At 48.9% G+C, this 18,074-nt stretch overlaps 1 protein-coding gene across 1 annotated transcript in view; it reads right to left on the bottom strand.

Annotated features, from left to right (window-relative positions):
- The window catches only part of TRPV3 (transient receptor potential cation channel subfamily V member 3), a 36,369-nt gene that overhangs the window by 4,385 nt on the left and 13,910 nt on the right, over positions 1-18,074 (bottom strand). Inside the window, exons 8-17 of the mRNA XM_032320365.1 lie at positions 14,725-14,865; positions 12,807-13,087; positions 10,532-10,708; positions 9,453-9,611; positions 8,742-8,843; positions 6,835-6,908; positions 4,840-5,005; positions 3,224-3,290; positions 1,643-1,917; positions 498-610 (exon numbers count right to left, since the gene is read on the bottom strand). Of these exons, the coding sequence (XP_032176256.1) occupies positions 498-610; positions 1,643-1,917; positions 3,224-3,290; positions 4,840-5,005; positions 6,835-6,908; positions 8,742-8,843; positions 9,453-9,611; positions 10,532-10,708; positions 12,807-13,087; positions 14,725-14,865 (1,555 nt within the window). The remainder of the gene's footprint in view (positions 1-497; positions 611-1,642; positions 1,918-3,223; positions 3,291-4,839; positions 5,006-6,834; positions 6,909-8,741; positions 8,844-9,452; positions 9,612-10,531; positions 10,709-12,806; positions 13,088-14,724; positions 14,866-18,074) is intronic.

The following is an 18,074-nucleotide window of genomic DNA, read 5'->3' as shown; positions in this document are numbered from 1 at the left end:
AGGCAGTCAGCCAGAGGATAAAGTAGACTCATCATCAGAAAAGTCGGTCGTGGCACGTGCAGGTACTTTTTAAAAACCAAAAAGTTTGATATCTGTCCCAAGTAGCTGTCTCAGTCTCCAGTCACCCATGACAAACGTGGCTCAGGTCGCGTGGTGTTCCATGAACCCACACAGGCTAGAGAAAAGGACAGAGATTGCTGGCTCGGCCAATCTTTCCTAAACAAGAGAGTGGACCGGCAGCGGCCACGGAGGCCGCTGCACGGGCAGAGACGGGAACGGCCACCAGCAGTCTCCTTCCCTCTCCCTGCAGAAATTGGAGAAGCTTTGTCCCAGTGCAGGCAACCACATGGGGCAAACTCCATGTTCTAAGGAGGCCAGAACCGACTGCAGGTGTGGTTTGGGAAACAAAGGACAGCACCATTTCTCTGACATTCACTGACTCCTCTCTCTTCAGCCCCCCAGAGACACCCACCAAGGGACCCCTTTCCCTTTGTTACCGCAAACACAGCCGGAAATCTTCCTCTGCTACTTTACATAGCTCTCCCATCCGGAATCTGCTCCTCAGCCATTCTGGTAACATCTTCTCAAACTCCAAAATCGTCCTGGCTCTCTGGGGACATACATGAGCCTAAGCACGTCAATGAGAAGCCGGCCCAGGAACACAGCTCTGTATGAGCGTGCAGACACCCCCGCACACACACACATGCACACACACACACACACACACCCCACCAGCCAGCTTCACCTCCAACTGGAAGCTTAATGCACAGATCCAAAGGGTCCAGCTAATCTACAGAATTCAAAAATGAAAAACCAGTAAGTTAGGAAAAGGTATTCAAATTACTTTAAACACAACATAAACTCTGTTTCTGGAAGTCCAGGAGCTTCCTAACTGAAAATGTTGGGATCCTGGGATCCCACGGTGAAGAGAGGTGCTGACATCGTGTAATCTTACCTGCATGCCTGGCTTGGAATCCCCTCACCGTTTAACTATCAATAATTTGTCAGATCTCTCCTGAATGGAATCAACAATCCAATTAAGAAGGCCCTAATAATTAGAAACTTCCTTATGACAAAGCAAAGCTTTTCTCCCTGTCATTGCCCAAGTACCTCAGTTCTGCCATCTGGGAAGGAAGCTGTCCCTTCACAAGTAGCTCCGCAGATACTTGAAGAAACTCTTACCTTTTTCAACCCTAGTCCCAATACCATTTCTTGTGAGGCACAGTTTCCAAGTCCTCTCCTAAGCCTGGTAATCTGCTCTGGACCATCCTGTGGGTTACTGTCCTCAGTGTGTAAGACCCCCCAGCATGTAAGGAATGTTGCAGCCAGGATGGAGGAGTGCAGAATTGTCACCTCCATTGTCCTATGCCGCATACTCCTCTTAATGCAATCAAAGGTCACATTTCAACATCCACACATCACACCAGACTCTGAGCAGATCATGCCTTTAAGCCTGAGTTTTTCTCACCTGTGCTGCTATCCAGTCATACTGCACGGACCCTAGACTAAGATCTCCCCAAACCTGGCCAACCACAGGGAGCTGATGCAGATTCCCAGGTCCCTGGTATAGACAGCTGTCCATACAACGTGCTGAATGGAGTCCCCAGGAAGACCCTCATAGCAGGCGCCCTGCCAGGCTCACCTGTAGACGCCAGATGCGCTCACTCTCCTTGGAGACATTCTCCACGGTTTCTCCCATCAGGGCGATGAGCATGTTGAGGAGGAGGACGAAGGTGAGGATGACGTAAGTGATAAGCAGGAACAGAAAGAGGATGGGGTACTTGGAGTTCTGCTGTATGTTCAGGTCACCCAGACCAATGGTGAGCTTGAAGAGTTCCAGAACGGCATCACTGAAGCTGCCGTAGGAGCTGCAGTCTTTATTGTCACTGGGACACTTCTCAATCAGCGAGGCCAGGGCTGGGAGGACAGAAGAGGGTGTTCTCCTCTGGTGCTCTGGCTGCTTAATTACCCAAGAGGCTCCTGCACACTTGCATGTACATGCACGCCCCTCCCCCATACACCATGCAGGCCTATAGTCTCAGCCTCTCTGCTTGTTTAAATTTCATCTCCCACCTCCCTCAGCTCCTAGAAGCTTCCTCACGCTTCTTCTCTTGCCATGACCTCCTGTAAAAAACTCTTCCTGCCTAACAAAGCCCACACTCTTTTCTCCTTCCTCTACTCTGCCATTCAGCCCTTGACCACTCCCAGCCTTGCAGAGTTGCGATCTATAATCTCTGTGTGTCCCACTTTGGGCTCCCAGCTTCCTGTAGCCTGGGTCATCTCCTCCAAGACTATAAGATCCTGAGTCTCTTCCTCACGCTCTGTAGGGAGATCCCCGGCCAAGAAGACTGAGGCCTCTTTCTTCTCTTCTTTCCAACACACCACAGCAGTGGCTTATTGCTAAATGGATAAGAGAGGTGGATGGATGGATGGGTGGATGGATGGATGGATGGATGGATGGATGGATGGATGGATGGCCAAATTAATGAGTGAGTAAATGCATGGATGAATAAACAGGCAAGTGAAGGAGCAAATAAATAAACACATGTGGCCCAGCAAAGGTACCAGAAGATGTGAATGCCTGCCTAATTTCAAATGCCAATGATCATGGCTGGGGGTGAGGGGTAGGGAAGGGGGTTGGAGGAGATGGGAAAATTCAATGATACCTCTCTATGCAGAAGGTAGAAATAAAATCAGGTTGTACAAATGAAGAGACTTTAAGAGGGGGCTCCCCATCTCCCGTCCCCAGGAGAGCAGAGGCCATCACAGATATACCTGAACCAAACCGCAAGTAACATGATGTGGGGAGCCAAAGGAGCTTACCTCGATGCATTAATTTACTCCTATTTTTCAAAGACCCTCAGTCACATTGCTGCAGACTCTACCTTCCCTGTCTGTGAAATGGGGCCAACACCACCTACCAATCCTCTCTCAGGTTGTGGGGGCCACGTAAGATGCTGGATGTGAATGCGGGAGGCACACCCCAGTGTGGATGACAGGTCTGATTCTAAGCCTCAGTTACCTTATGAGCAGGGATGATGACTCCCCCTTGGTCAAGATATTGAGAGAAATAAAAAGGCAATGCCTGGAAAATGCTAAGCCCGGCAAGTGCTCCGCTGGTAGGTGACACGACTTGCTGAGGCTGCTGGGGACGCTGTCATTTTGACCTCTGTATAAAGTGCTTTACGAATGCGGCAGTTCCCGTTATCCACAAACAAATTACCTACTCCAAATCCAAGTAAGAACACGATATATACAAACAAGAACTTCAGAACATCATGCAAAATGACCTATAAAGGGAGAAACATGATTTAAGCGTAAGATTTGAGTACATATTCACTAGACCCTCATCTCCTTACTGCTTCCCACCCTCCTCCAACCCCCCCCCACCGCCGACCACACCTTCCCCCAGACCATTCTCCCTCCCCCTAGCAAACCCTTCCCAAGCCCCAAAGCTCCGCTCTGGGTCCCATCTCCTCCAAGAAGCCTTCCCTTCCGATCCTGCTCTCCTCCCTCCCCCTTCTGGCCCACAGTCTGTGCCTGTCCCTGGTGATTCACTCTGTACGTGAGCGCCTCTTTCCATAGTGTCTCGTGTCAGAAACCCTCACGCTTCCTGGGGGCAGTGGTGTGCTGGGGCCTGATGTCAGCTTAGAGCTGACGGTTACATTCTTATCAATTTTGTAACCTGGCTGTTAAACAGAGCCATTATGAAAAATTAAATCACGTAAACTTATAATTAAAGTAAATTATAGTAAAAACAAAGATAATAAATATTCAAAACTCATCACTCACTTTGCAATTATCTACGTGACTAAGGTTATTTACGTCACTGGCAGCCATACTGTGTACCTACTATATCTTGCATTACTGAGCATCTCTTCCTGACTCTGTGTTTAACTGCATCATCCTGGCAGCTGGAAATCAGCCGTGCTAGGATTTACACTATGGGACTCGGTGAGCGGGACACATCACAGACTCATGATTTTGCTGACTGTCTAGACCTAGATTTGTCTAGATCTAGATTTAAGACATCAATAGAGATGACGGTAAGGCAGATTAAAATTTACAATGTGGGGAGGCCTGGGTGGCTCAGTGGGTTGGGCCTCTACCTCACGATCTCAGGGTCCTGGGATCGAGCCCCGCATCGGGCTCTCTGCTCAAGGAGCCTGCTTCCTCCTCTCTCTCTCTCTGCCTACGTATATGATCTGTCTGTCAAATAAATAAAATCTTTTAAAAAAAAATTTACAATGTGTCCTATCTGTAGCTGTTGTGTCATGAATAAAACAGTAACATTCATGAAGTAGTCTTCCAATATTTGAGAACAATTATTCAAGTCAGCGAGTAAGTAGTTCGCATCACTGACAAGCAAGGGAAGTTCTCATAAGGCTGTGCTATTTCACTTCCATCTTACTCCTTAAAGAAAACATCAGCCGATATTGACATATCTGTCACTTGCAACCATAAATGGGCAGCAGATACACGAGTCCAAGAAAAATCAACAAATGCTTCTGGCTATGTGGAATTTAAATAAAGGCCATTATATAGTTGATTATTTGTAAATATCCTTTGGGGGATAAACTTGTTAAAGACTTACCAGCACACCACAGCCTGGGGGTGAGATCATTCCTTACCAGGGCCCAACAAGCCCAGATGTTTCAAGGTCTAGACTCTTAAAGCCTGGCCATAAGCAATGGGAAACAGTAGTGTTTGGGAGGGAGAGAAGCAGGCTTCTCTCCCAACCTGCTTCCCGATTGGAAAAATGGACATTCTCTGAGGACTCCCCATCTCCCCAGCACAGACGCCTGTGTGTCTGTGATGCTCACGAGCCCCCCAGCGCACCTTCTGGATCATGACGCTGTACATGCCCATGGACTGGAATCCCCGCGTGTAGTAGAGCATGTTTGCCCAGCCCAAGGCCATGGCCAGCACGAGGCAGGCGAGGTACTCTTTGTAGGCAAACAAGTACAAGAAGACAGACAGTATCACAAGCACAGCTTGGACAAAACTGTTCAGGAGACACAGGAGACAAGGGCTTTACTTACTTCTCAGCATCGAGGGAGACAGTCCAACCCCAATCTCCCTACCACCCTGAACTGGCATCCTGAAGGGTAACGCGGAAGAGAAGGTAAGGTTGCCCTAGATCCTCTCGACTCGAACATCCAGCCTTGCGGATGGCATCAGCAGACTGTGTCAGAGCCAACAGCAGGTGGACTGCAGCTGGCAGGGACTTTTTAAAAATACAGATCCTGAGGACTCAGATTCTGGTTCAGAAGCCCATATATCTTAACTGACACATGTGATTTCTGATGCCCACATAGATCAGGGAACCGCTGGAGTAGACTAAGGGAGGTAAGTGAGTGATTGCATTTTTAACAAAAATGATGAAAGCTAACAACGTCTATGCTTAAAAGCCAATCATAACAAAAGTCTTTTAACAACTATAATATGTGCTAAGTGATAGCTCTGTTGAACATATTGGTTGCAAAACAATATGAATGTACTTAACACCATTGAACTGTACGCTTAAAATGGTTAAGATGGCAACTTTTAGGTTATATACATTTTAAAGTACAACATATAACAAACACACAGGACCAGCAGCAACTCCTAAACACCACTACATCATCAGTGATGCAGACATGTAGATAAAAAGCTCCATTGCTTAGAACATCAGACGGTCTCCATGATTATAAACTATCCAATGAGTTAAAGTTAGGACACAGGCAACCTTGCTTTTCATGTGCAGTGAAAAGCAAATGATTGGGCGATCGATGCATTCTAAACTGAAGTGAGGAAGCATGATGTATCCCTCCTTAACAAAACGCCTAAGAAGCTGAAAAGCAGGGCAATGCATTGGTCCCTTTTGTCTGTACTAAAGCCAGTGGCTGGATAAACAAACGCTTCACTGGAATTCTCGTATTTTCTCAAAGGTGGAAGACTCCCATGAGGGAGATATCATGGGGTCCATCTACTCACTGCAGTATCTGGGCACCCCACTTGCCCACAGGGATGACGAATTCCATGTATGCCTCTAGAAGGCAGGTGCATACATAATAAACACCTCGGTATTTGGAAGCACTGGGCCAAGATTTAAGGTCCTATAGACCCAGCCTCCCTAATACTCTGACGCAGGACTTTGGTGGGATCTGCAGAGCCGAAGAGCCCAACGTACTTCGTTCCACACTGCAAGTCCTATTTCCTTTGCATGGCAGCAATGTTGAATCAGCCTCTGTTCCTTGAGAGACAGGCGTCCAATAAGCCTCTGATGTCAGCTCGTGACCTCATTCAGAGAGGCTGCTGAGCTGGGCTTCCTGGCCCCATGGTAACCACCCCTGCTCTAGCATAAGGTGAAGATGATGGGGTCGCTGGGCCTGGCTCAGACACCACCGAGGCTTGGTGTGAACTTGAGTAACTCATTTCCCTGCTCTGGCCTTTGGCTTTTGTGCCTATGGATGAGACTTGATGATTTCTCTAGTGCTTTCCAGCCCCGATCTGCCAGAGTCCAAGATGGTAACCTCTAGACCCCACAAAACTAGGAGGAACTGGCCCAGACCATCTCTTCCTAAAGAAGTAAACCACTACTAAGCCTCTTCCTGCCTTCTCTGCCACACCTGCCAGGGTGGAGACAGTCATCACTGCAACCTGATGGTGGGCACTGTGCTAGGCTCTTCTGGTCCTCTCCATGGGTGTCCATGGGCTTCTCTCACACGAGACTATGGCCAAATGACTGGGACATGGTGACATGGAAGTGTGGTTCCAGAGGACACAGCGGCCACCATACAGGACTTCGGCCCTGCCTGTGCAGTGGTGACCAAATGGGACAGACCTACTTACAAGACAAAGTGAAACCAGGCATCAGAGAGAATGGACTGCAGATCTGAGGGTCTCAGCAGGAAGATCGCGATGCCCTGAGGCCAAAAAGGAAAGAAAAGCTGCACCCCTGCATGCCTCTCACTGGAGGATCTGAGGAAGGCAATGTTTCCTCAGGACTGAGACTCGGTGAGGGGGAAGGCATGAAGGCCAAGCTAGAGCCCAGGTGAGAAATACAGAAGGGGACCTATGCCCAGGAGCAGAGGCATCCCAGGGTAGGAGTGTGTACCCCCAAATCCTCTCACATCTCTCACTCCCCCCACCTTATCCTCACCCAGACCCTGCAAAGCAGCACAGTCACACAATTCCCTGCCATTGCCCAGACACAGCCTAGCTTCTAAAGCCAAAAACAAGAAACAACAGGTGTTGGTGAGGATGCGGGAAAAAAGGAACCCTCTTGCACTGTTGGTGGGAGTGCAGACTGGGGCAGCCACTGTGGAAGACAGTGTGCAGTTTCCTCATAAAGTTAAAAACAGAAATATCATCCAGTAATCGCACTACTGCGTATCTACCCAAACAATACAAAAACACAAAATCAAAAAGATACATGCATCCTCATATTTATGGCAGCATTATTTATAATAGCCATACTATGAAAGCAGCCCAAGTGTCCCCTGATAGATGAACAAATAAGGAAGATGGGACATATATACAATGTAATATTACTCAGCCATAAAAAAGAATGAAATTTTGCCATTTTCAATGACATGGGTGGGGCTAGAGAGCATTATGCTAAGTGATAGAAGTTAGAGAAAAACAAATGCCATATGATTTCACTTACATGTGAAATTTAAGAAAAGAAACAAATGAGCAAAGTGAAAAAATCGAGACAGGGGCACCTGGCTGGCTCAGTTGGTAGAGCATGTGACACTTGATCTCGGGGTTGTGAGTTCGAGCCCCACGTTGGGTGTAGAGCTTACTTTAAAAAAAAAGAAAACAGAAAGACAAAGCAAGAAACAGACTCTTAACTATGGAGAACAAACTGATGGTGGCCAGAGGGGAGGAGGGTAGGGTCTGGGGGAAACTAGGTAAAGGGCATTATGAGTACACTTGTGGTGAGTACTGAGTCTTGTACAGAACTGCTGAATCACTATATTGTACAAAGGAAACTAATATAACACTGTAAGTTAACTACACCAGAATTAAAACTAAAAATTTTAATTAAAAGACAAAAAAATATATGGATTAGCTCTCCTGCCTCTGAGCCCTTTAATGCTGTTCCCCCTGCCCACTCGGTAATGACCTTCTCTCCCGTGCCCTCGTGCCAAATCCTGGCCTTGCAGACTAAATACCATCTCTGCTTTCATGCTTTCCCTCCCTGTCCTCTCCCCAGATAAAAGTCATCTCTCTTCCTCTGAGTGCTGGTCTGAACCCCACACAGGGCCCTTTACACCATCCATTTTAGGATCCAGATGTTTGTGCCTATCTGAAATCCCCCACAAGACTGTGAGTTTAAAGAGCACCAACTCCCTCTCTCCCTCTCACCTCCCCCAGGGCTCCACGTATAGCAGGTGTTCAAAATATACCTGTCGATTCCTTGGTTGGGTGGTTGGCAAGGGACTGACTGATAAACCCAGAGGAAGGGCTGGGTCAGGGAGAGAAGTGACCAAATGTGTTGCTGGAGGGACAGGAGGACGGGTCACTGAGTGGCTGGGAGGGTAGATGGCTGATAGAGGCATAGAGGGGTGGATAGATAAAGTAGGTGGGACAGGCCTGCCTAAGAAACTAATTTCGGATCTACAAAATCTAAAGCTTAGAAAGGAAGTACTCCCCAGAACCCCCCCTCCCCATAGTCAGGCAGAGGAGGGTGCATCAAACCAGGCCTGTGGTCACTCTGCCTTGCCTTGCAAGGGGCTTAGTGGGCCACTCACCTCTTTCACAGAAATACACATGGCCCAGATGAGCACGAACATCCTTCCTAACAGCTGCAGCCACCCCATCTTGTGCGTCAGGGCCAAGGGGTGCGGGAGGGCCTGGGAAGAAGGGAAGGAATGGATGGGAGCAAGACGGGGACTGAGGAAGGCCCCTCTGGCTGTAGGTTCATGCTCACGTGCCAAGACCACTAGTTGAGTTGGAGGCCAACGTGAAGCCCAAGCTCGGTACAATGGGAGAGAAGGAACGGCAGTTCTGTGCCCCTGTCCCCACCCACAGTGGGACCCAGAACTCAACATTCCAATCCATGCTAACGACCCCTCACACCTCATGGCATTTGTTCATTCCAGAACCCATTCATATCCAGATACTTAGAGGACACTCAAAGCTACACCTCTGCCCCGTGTCATGAATGGAAAATTGAGACCCACAGTGGGGGAGTCCCCCCTCCCATTTCTGTGACCCTCATGGCAGAAACACCCAATGAGCTCTAGATTTAGGTGGAGCCTGGGTCTTCCAACCTTCCAGATTGCCCCACAATTGCTGAGGACCAGAGACGTATTCAATTCCCTGGAAGCCGTGAAGGATAACAACTGGGGAACGCCGTGCAAATGTCATTCTGGACCTCAGTTTCCTCATCTGCACATGGGACTCTGCAAGCTCTTGGAGCTCTGACCACTTCACCCGCCTCCCTCCAGGGGCCCACGTACCTCCTCTTCCCGGGGGCGGTAATAGGAGACTAGAGTCAGGGTGATGTTGTAGAAGAAATAAAAGCAGAATGACAAGAAGAACATGTACTTGGCAAACTTCTTCCACTTCATATGCAGCAGCGTGTGCAAGGGCTCCAGGGTCAGCATCTCATGCCGGTTCTGGGGGTAGAACACCACCCCCACTTTCAAAGGGCCCTCGTTCCAAAAGGGAGCTCTGAGTCAGTACCAGCCCTGGCAGAAGGGGCCAATCATTCTGTCCCATGAGCTGGTTTGGCTGGAAATGTGGGGAGAGTCATTTCTGGCTTCTGTAGCTCCTTCCCAGTGCCCCCAGGCAGCTCCCAAACCCCACAGGAGCTGGGCTTCCAGTGGGAGGACCCACTGCTCAGTGGGGAGCAGAGCCGCAAGAGGGAAGGGCCATGACTGGAACCAACTTGGCCCCTTCACTGTGTAACCTTAGGAAAACCCCCAGTACTCCCAGGGCCTCGATTTCCTCATCTATAAAACTGAAATCAACTAAACTGTCCTACCAACCAGTAGGCTGTGAGGGTTCAGGGAGACCACAGACAAGGCAGGCTCCAGTAAGCATGGCTCTTGGTAACATGGGGATGATGATGGTCTAATCTGCTGCCTCAATTCCCTCCCAAAAACTGAAAACCTCTCACTGCTGATCCTCTCACTTCCCCTCCAGCTTCAGTGATCTTCGCCCCAGCCCTTGCCTCCTCCAGGAAGGCCTCCCTGATTGCTGCAGCTGTGCCTTCTCTGTGGGTAGGGGAGATTATAGAACCATCAGGGAAGAGAAAGTGAAACAAGATGGAGAAGATCAACAGGAATCATCCCACCCGCCATCTCACACTGCCCAGGATTCTGGGGCCAGGAGACACCCACCACAGAAGTTTATAACGCAAGGTTAGCTAGGAACAAGTAAACACAGCACCGGCCCTAGCCCTGCTCTTTCTGTGTTGACTCTCCCCACCGAGGTAAAGAACTGGAGGACTACAGACATGTCCAGCTAGTGCCATAGGTCTTCCCATTTGGCCTGAGGCCCAGCCCCTCGTCCCCAGCCCCCCTGAGAGACCCACATCAAGGTTGGTGTTGTAGACGATGATTTCCAGCACCGAGTTGTCTGTCGTAGTGTCCACGTTGGTGAGGTCGTAAAGTGAGGACGACACAGGCCCATAGGCCCAGTCCGTGAACTTCCTGGACAGACTCCGGAGTGGCTTTTCCTTGATCTCACGACTGAGGATATACTTCAAGATCTGGGGACAGAAAGAGGAACAGCCATTGAACAGGGCTGGGAAGATGTTCCCACCTGGATGGATTGAGCCCCCCTCTGCACCTGCCACCGTAAGCCCCCAGCTCGGCTTCTACTGCAGAACCCGTGTGAACCTCACTGCTCTGCCTAGTTCACCAGGGACGGAGAATACAAGGGACAAAAGGTGCAGAGGCCCTTTGCAGGGTGCAGAAAGCTGCACAGTAAGATCATAAAACCTTGTACCAGTTGGGGACCCCATTCAGTGAAGCATCTGAGAACTGACAATTTTCAGAAATAATTTCTATTTGACCTGGATGGGAGAAGAAACTAGAAGTTTTTCCAGCTTCCCTAGCCTGGTCAAGACCATTCCAGCTGAGGCTCACTGTGGGCCATACAAGATGCCAGCCTGGCAGAGAGGCCTGAGAAATCCACTCTCCAGGTGACCCTCAAACTCTGGTGCACAGTAGAGTCACTTAGGGACACTCGACAATCCCACAGCACTGACTAATTCAGTCCAAAGCTCTGTAGGTGGGACCCAGATATCTATGTTTTGTAAAGCTCCATGGGCAGTTCCAAAGTGCAGGCAAGGTGGGGAGCCACTGCTCTCCAGTTCACTCCTTTCCAAAACTGGGGCCGGAGCTTCCTGGGGCACCAAACCAAGACCCAGGAAGAGGGTTCAGTTGGGGAGAACAGTGTCAGAGCCCTGGTTTCACACCACCCAGTGGGGTTCCCATCTCATCTCATATGGGAGCCTTGTCCTCACAGTCCAGGCAGAGAGCCTCCAGACACAGAGCCAGTCTCCCCATCCTGGGCCCCAGCCTCAAAGAGCCCCAAGGAACAGAGTCTGTGTCTAAGCATCTCTGCACCTTCCACTCCCAGCATAGTGGCCAACTTGGGCAGCATCCAGAAAGGTTTTCCAAAGAACACTGAATGAAGAAGAGAGAGGGCCAGGAATGGGGGTGTCCCTTCTCCAGGACTGGCCACGGGGGAGCACATTATCCCCCAGAGAGTCAAAAGGTCACGGGGCCACGCTCGAAGCACCACAGCACATGCCACAGCAGCTATCAGGAAGCTCTGCTTGCAACCCTCATCTGACTCTCTTCAAAGCCCCCCACAAACCGTGTTCCTGGGGGAGGGTAGGAGACGGTAGGGAGGGTGGGAAGGCACACAATTTCTCCTTTGTCAAAGCCAATCTCCAACCCTTCCTTCCCCCACAAGAGAAAGAAAAGGTCCCTTGTGGGCCCCAGCCCTGACCACTGACACTGGGCCCAAGGCCCTCAAGGCCCCCGCCTCCCCTGTCAGCTGCCCTGAGGCGGACACAGCTGTGATTGTTCAATAGCCCCCTGCACCCACCCAGTCCTCTCACAGCCTCCCAGGAGCCTCAGTCCACTCCTAGGACTTGGACACATGGAGGCTGAAGAGCAAGCTACGCCGGGCCTTACCCTCGGGCCCACCTGAGTCCTGACCTTGATCTCAGACCCAGCTGTGACTCCAGGCACCCACAGCGATGGGAGCCCGCCTCAACCCAAGTCTTCACCAAGGTTAAGCCTTGAGCTCCTCAGCCACTCCACACAGGGCACAAAGGGCCCCAACCACCAGACTTCCTGCTGGGGACCTGGCTCAGAGTTTCAACATGACAGACAGAGAGAGGTCTCTCCAGACTTAGGCAGCTCACTGGCTCTGGAGGCAGAGCTGGCATTCTGGGGCTCCTAGCCTCCTGAGAGAGGCTGAAGGCCCTGAGGGTCTTCAGACATAGCTTTGGCTTGTGTGCCTGCCTCACCACACAGGAATCCTCAGCCACAAAGCCTGTGAGGTCCCACATCACCACAGCCTTCAAGTTTCCCCACTCTGACCCCAGATGGGAGTCCCAGAGCAGGGCACAGAAATACAGAGTGTCAGGGACTAAAGTCCAGAGGGGCTCCCATATGCCATATTTCTGTGTGGTCACTCAGAACAAACCCACCCCAGGCCACAAATATACTTCCTAGACTTCAGACTGACCTTTCCCAGGCCACGGTACAATCTGTGGGGTCCCCAGAAAGGCCAAAGCACTGGCCAGGAGCCTCCCTGCCCTCCTTCCTGCCCCCCACCCCGGGCCCTACCTCGGCCTTGCCCATCTTGGCAGCCAGCTGCAGTGGCGTGAGCCCGTCCTTGTTGTGCATGGTCTCCAGCTCCCACGTCCCGCTCCTCAGCAGGATCATGTCGTACATGCGCTTCACAAAGTCGTTCTGTGTCTTGAAGTCCTCAGCCACTGTCACCAATGCGTGTAGGATGTTGTTTCCCCGTGAGTCCTGCGAGGTGATGTCAGTCTGCTCATTCTCCATCAGCAGCTGCACAATCTCAGGCTGGTTGGTACACGCCGCCAGAGCCAGTGGGGTCTCGCCTGGGGCAGTAGGGAGCACTGGACCTCAGTCCTCTCCTAGACCTGCCCGGTTTCCGCAAGCCCTAGGACTGAGGCCCACGTCCTCAGTAGGACTGACACCCGGGCCTCCCTGTAATTCCCCCTACCTTCTGCCTTGTACGGGAAGAGTGGGGAGACCAAAGCTGGATCACTGCCATTATCCTCTAACTGATCTCCCTACTTCCATCCCAGGCCTCCATCACTATCCCCAGCATAGCAGCCAAACTGATCCTAGTGACACAAAAGACTCACCTCTCCCAGAATAAAAGCCTGGGATCCAGCAAAAGCCCGCAGGCCCTGCATGTTCAGACATCACTTCCTCTCCTACCCCCCACTCACTCCTCTCCGGCCACAGTGGCCTTCTTCCTTTTCCTAGAACATGCCAAGGCATTTTTCCTACCTCAGGGCCTTTACACAGGCTGTTCCCCTCGCTTGTAGTACTGTTTCTCAGCATCTGCCTTGGGCATCTCCACACTTCTACCAAGTCTTCACTCAAACATCACCTTTTTAATGAGTCACCCTAACTGCACTATTTAAAAATTGAAATCCACTTCCCTGCCGTGGAACTCCTGACCCCCTTTCCCTGCCTTGTTTTTTATATTTTCATAGCACTTATCATTTTCTAAGATATTACATAGTGTTATTTATTATGTTTATTATTGATCATTTTCCTCCAGTCTAGAACGTAAGTTCCATGAGGATGGGAATCTTTGTTTCATTCACCGATACATTTCAAACACCTAGAACGGTGCCAGGTGTGTATAGTAAGTGATCAATAAACGTTTTTTAAGAAAAGAGAAGGCAGGTGACTCATACATGGTCACACAGCAAACCTGGGATGGAACTAGGACCGGACAGGAGGTCTCCAACTGTTTCCCTTTCAATCTCCCTTCTGTTCCCTCTCTTCATCCCACCTGGCAGACATTTCCCAACACTGGTTCCAACAGGGTCTAATGTTGGACAATGGACTGTACAAGACCCTGTCCTCATGGCTGCTCAGACCCAGCTAGTCCTACAGATAAATACCAAACAAACAAACAAAAAAACACCCAGAAGAGAAAACAGGTCAGTGGTTGCAGCCAAGGGCTGGAGTGGGTAAAGGGGTTGACAAATTTGTGGGGGCAAAGTTTCTGGTGTGCTGGGACTATTTATACCCTGCCCTCATGGTGGTGGTTAGTCAACTGTATACATTTGTGGGGCTGAACAGAACTATCCATTAAAACGGGTGAATTTTACTATATCTAAATTATGCATTACAATCTTTTTTTTCTACCCAGAGTATCCTAACCCTAATTCCTTTTGAACGCCCTAATTTGTCAGTCAGGGAATCTTCCTCTCTGACTCTTGACTGCGTGTTTGCAGTCCTGGAAAGCATTGGGCGCAAGGGCAGAGGCAAAGCTGAGTCTGCTCGCGTGGGTGCCCACTCGCGCCCCCTCCCCCAGTTCAGAGGGCTCTATCCCAGCGGCCTCCCCGGGCACTGTCCCTCTGGGCCTGGGGCGGGTCCACTTGTGCACATGCCGAGCGGGCAGAAACCCGCAGTGGGGGCTCCAGGCCAGCCCACCAGCACCTACGGGGACGGGGGTGGGTCGGGAAGGCCGGAAGGGGCGGGCAGCACCCACCAAAGTAGAAGCCCTCGTGTAGGTACTTGGGGTTGAAGAAGACCCCCCTGGCGTGAGCGTTGACGTCGGCGCCCGCCGCGATGAGCAGCGCGGTGATGTCTCCCTGCCGCCGCTCGATGGCGATGTTCAGCGCCGTCTGCCCTGCGAACGGAGTGGGGAGGGAGGAAGGGGGCGCTCAGCGGCTGGGCCCTGGGGGACAGACCCTCCCTGGCCCCCGAACTCCCCGCCGAGCGACAGCAAAATACTAGCTGCCTTCCTGCTCCATGCTCCAGTGAGACTTCAGTGCTACCATACGTCGCAAGGGCTGGGGGACCTGGGGCGGGGCGGGGCGGGGCGGGGCGGGGCGGGGCGGGTGGGGGGCAATTGAGACTGCATAAGCCAGGTTAGAACTTTATCCTAAGTGCTGTGGGAAGTCACAAGTCATTGAAGCAGGCAAGGGACACGACCAGAGTTTTGAGTTTTGCACATGTGTATTTTCGGATCACTCTAGATGCAAAATTGGAGGATGCATTAGAAGGAGCCCAGACTTGGCAGGAACCGCCACTTCAGTGGAGAAAGACGTGATGAGGACCAGAGACCCATGGGAGAACGTGTCCTCAGAATGGCCTGTGGGGGCTGGGAAAGAAGGAATGACTGGCCTAGGAGCTGGGAGAGTGGTGTCACAATGACTGAGGAACAGAACAGGAGAAAGCAGCGGGAAGGGGCTGGAGGGACATTAACCCAGATGGTGGAGTCTGTGGACTCTCTGGATGGAAGGTTCTGAAAGGCTGGGGGAGGGGATAGGTCTAGGAATGTCCCACCAGAAACAGCATTTTCCAAAGAGCTGCCACCATTCCATATACAAAAGTAAATTCCTGGTGGGTTAAAGAAGTAGGCGTTTAAAAAAACCAAAAATTCATTGATAACTAATCTTTTCATAAGGAAGAACTTCTTAAGCAAAACCCCAAAATGCAGAAACAACCACAAAGGAAAAACTAACATGTCGGTTCACAAAGAAAAAAATTTAAGGTTTCCGCAATTCAGAAGACATCATAAAGGAAGTTAAAAGGCAAGTGATAGGCTGGGGAAAATATCTGAGACATAAATAGACAGTAGGTTTTGTAAAGTTCCTAATATATTAAGACCACTTACAAATCAACAGACAACTTAAAAGAAAACTGAGAAAAAATTAACAAACACCTCACAGAGAAGAAAATACACATGGCCAAAAAAGAAAGTGAAACATGATTGGAATCACTGATAATTGAGAAAATGAAGTTAGAATCTAGCAAGTTAACACTTTTCTATTTTTCACTGACTAGATTGGCAAAACAAAACAAAAAACAAAGCAGAACCAAACAAAAATAATAATTTCCAGTGTTAGTGAAAGGTGAGAGAATGAGGGAATGAATACTTGGTATTTTGAGGAGAATAAACTAGTATCTTTTAGAAGCAAATCTGACAATTACCATTACAAATTTTAATGTGCATGCCTTTGAACACAGAAAATCCAATTCAAAATTTTCCTAAAACGTGTGCCCTGAGCATGGGGTCATAGGCAAGAATATGTACTGTGTTATTTTCATAGTGAAAATTAAAGAAAAAAAAAATATATATATATATCAACAGGGGAATACAGAAATTAGCCACAGGATAGTCACACTCAGACTAGGCAGGAAAAAAGGAGGCAGACTCGCATATTCTGGGATGAGGAAGTGTCTGAGGCATAGAGTTAAAAAAAAAAAAAATGCAAGGTTTAAAACAATACAAACAGTATACTATTGTTCTATGTTAAATAGATACATGAATAAACAAACATGTTTCTATGTTCACATGTACACATGTGTAAAAAGCCTAGGAAAGTCCTCAAGGTCTACACAACATAAATATTTCTAGAGAGGAGACTGGAAAAATGGGCAAAGGGTTTTTTTTAACTTAATTAAATACTTGAATTTTTTTATGTTCTAAGGGTATTTATTTATTTTTAAATCTTAAAAAAGATTTTATTTATTTATTTATTTAGAGCGTGCGCAGGGAGAGGGGCAGAGGGAGAGAGAGACTCTCCAGCAGACTCCCTGCTGAGCAAAGAGCCCAATGTGGGACTTGATCTCATGACCCTGAGGTCAAGACCTGAGCAGATGTCAGTTGCTTAACTGACTGAGCCACCTAGGAGCGCCTTAATGGGTTTTTAAAATCTGGAAATGTAGGTCCTTCAGGTCTGGAAAATATTTTTGTATAACTCCTTTGACCATGGACTCCCTTCCATTTTCTCTATTCTATATTTCTTCTGTTGGGCTTCCTAGGTAGATCTTTTGCTATCCTGGGACGCCTGGGTGGCTCAGTTGGTTGGACGACTGCCTTCAGCTCAGGTCATGATCCAGGAGCGCCGGGATCGAGTCCCGCATCGGGCTCCCAGCTCCACGGGGAGTCTGCTTCTCTCTCTGACCTTCTCCTCACTCATGTTCTCTCTCACTATCTCTCTCTCAAATAAATAAAATCTTAAAAAAAAAAAAAAGATCTTTTGCTATCCTTATTTTTTTTTATGTCCTCTTTTGCATACCTTTATTTATTTATTTATTTATTTCCTTTCTCAAAGGTTTCCTTGACTCTATCTTCCAAACCCTCCTGTTGGCTACTTTATTTCTGCTGCCATATTTTCTTTCTTTTTATTTGAATGTTTTACAATGAAACTCTATTCATGTGTTATTTATGTAATTAAAAATAATTATGTTGAATGGATATATTGATGGATATAAAATCACTCATTATATTAATCTCAAATGCATGTTTAAAATTTTTAATAATAATTTTTAGTTGAATACATTGCTTTAAAAAAGGCAAATTTCTGAAGGCCTTTAACAAAATGTTAAAAATAATATTTTAAAAGTTGCTTTTAGATCCTCTTAGCAGCATAGGAAGGAAATATTAGCCCCTGACAGATGGAGGAACGAGACTCAGAAAGGCAAAGTAACGTGCCCAACGTGACAAAAATGACTCCCACTCCCCATGGTGTTGTAGCCCCTCAGCCGCCAGTGGCGGGGAGCACCCACCCAGACACTGGACGGAAGGTATGAGCAGATACCATCAGAGGGAAGAATGCGGAGTTGGCTTCTGAGAAGTCAGAAATAAATGGCTCCTCCCACCATGCAGAGAGAGTGCTCACAGCCCCCAACAAGGCCACCAGCAAAAGACAAAGTCATGAAAGAAGGAAGTGATAAGGGAAGGCTAAGAAAGAAAAAAGGAATTGCAGCCAGGACAGCAACGCCTTAATAGTAACCTTCATTTATTCACTCATTCAAAAACCATTTATTAAGGACCTCTTATATGAGACCCCAAGGGGCCCAGGGAATTCACTATGGGCAAGACAGACT

The sequence above is a fragment of the Mustela erminea genome, chromosome 18 (genome assembly GCF_009829155.1).
Source record: "Mustela erminea isolate mMusErm1 chromosome 18, mMusErm1.Pri, whole genome shotgun sequence".
Lineage (NCBI taxonomy): Eukaryota > Metazoa > Chordata > Mammalia > Carnivora > Mustelidae > Mustela > Mustela erminea.
This window is presented reverse-complemented; position numbering and strand designations above follow the sequence as displayed.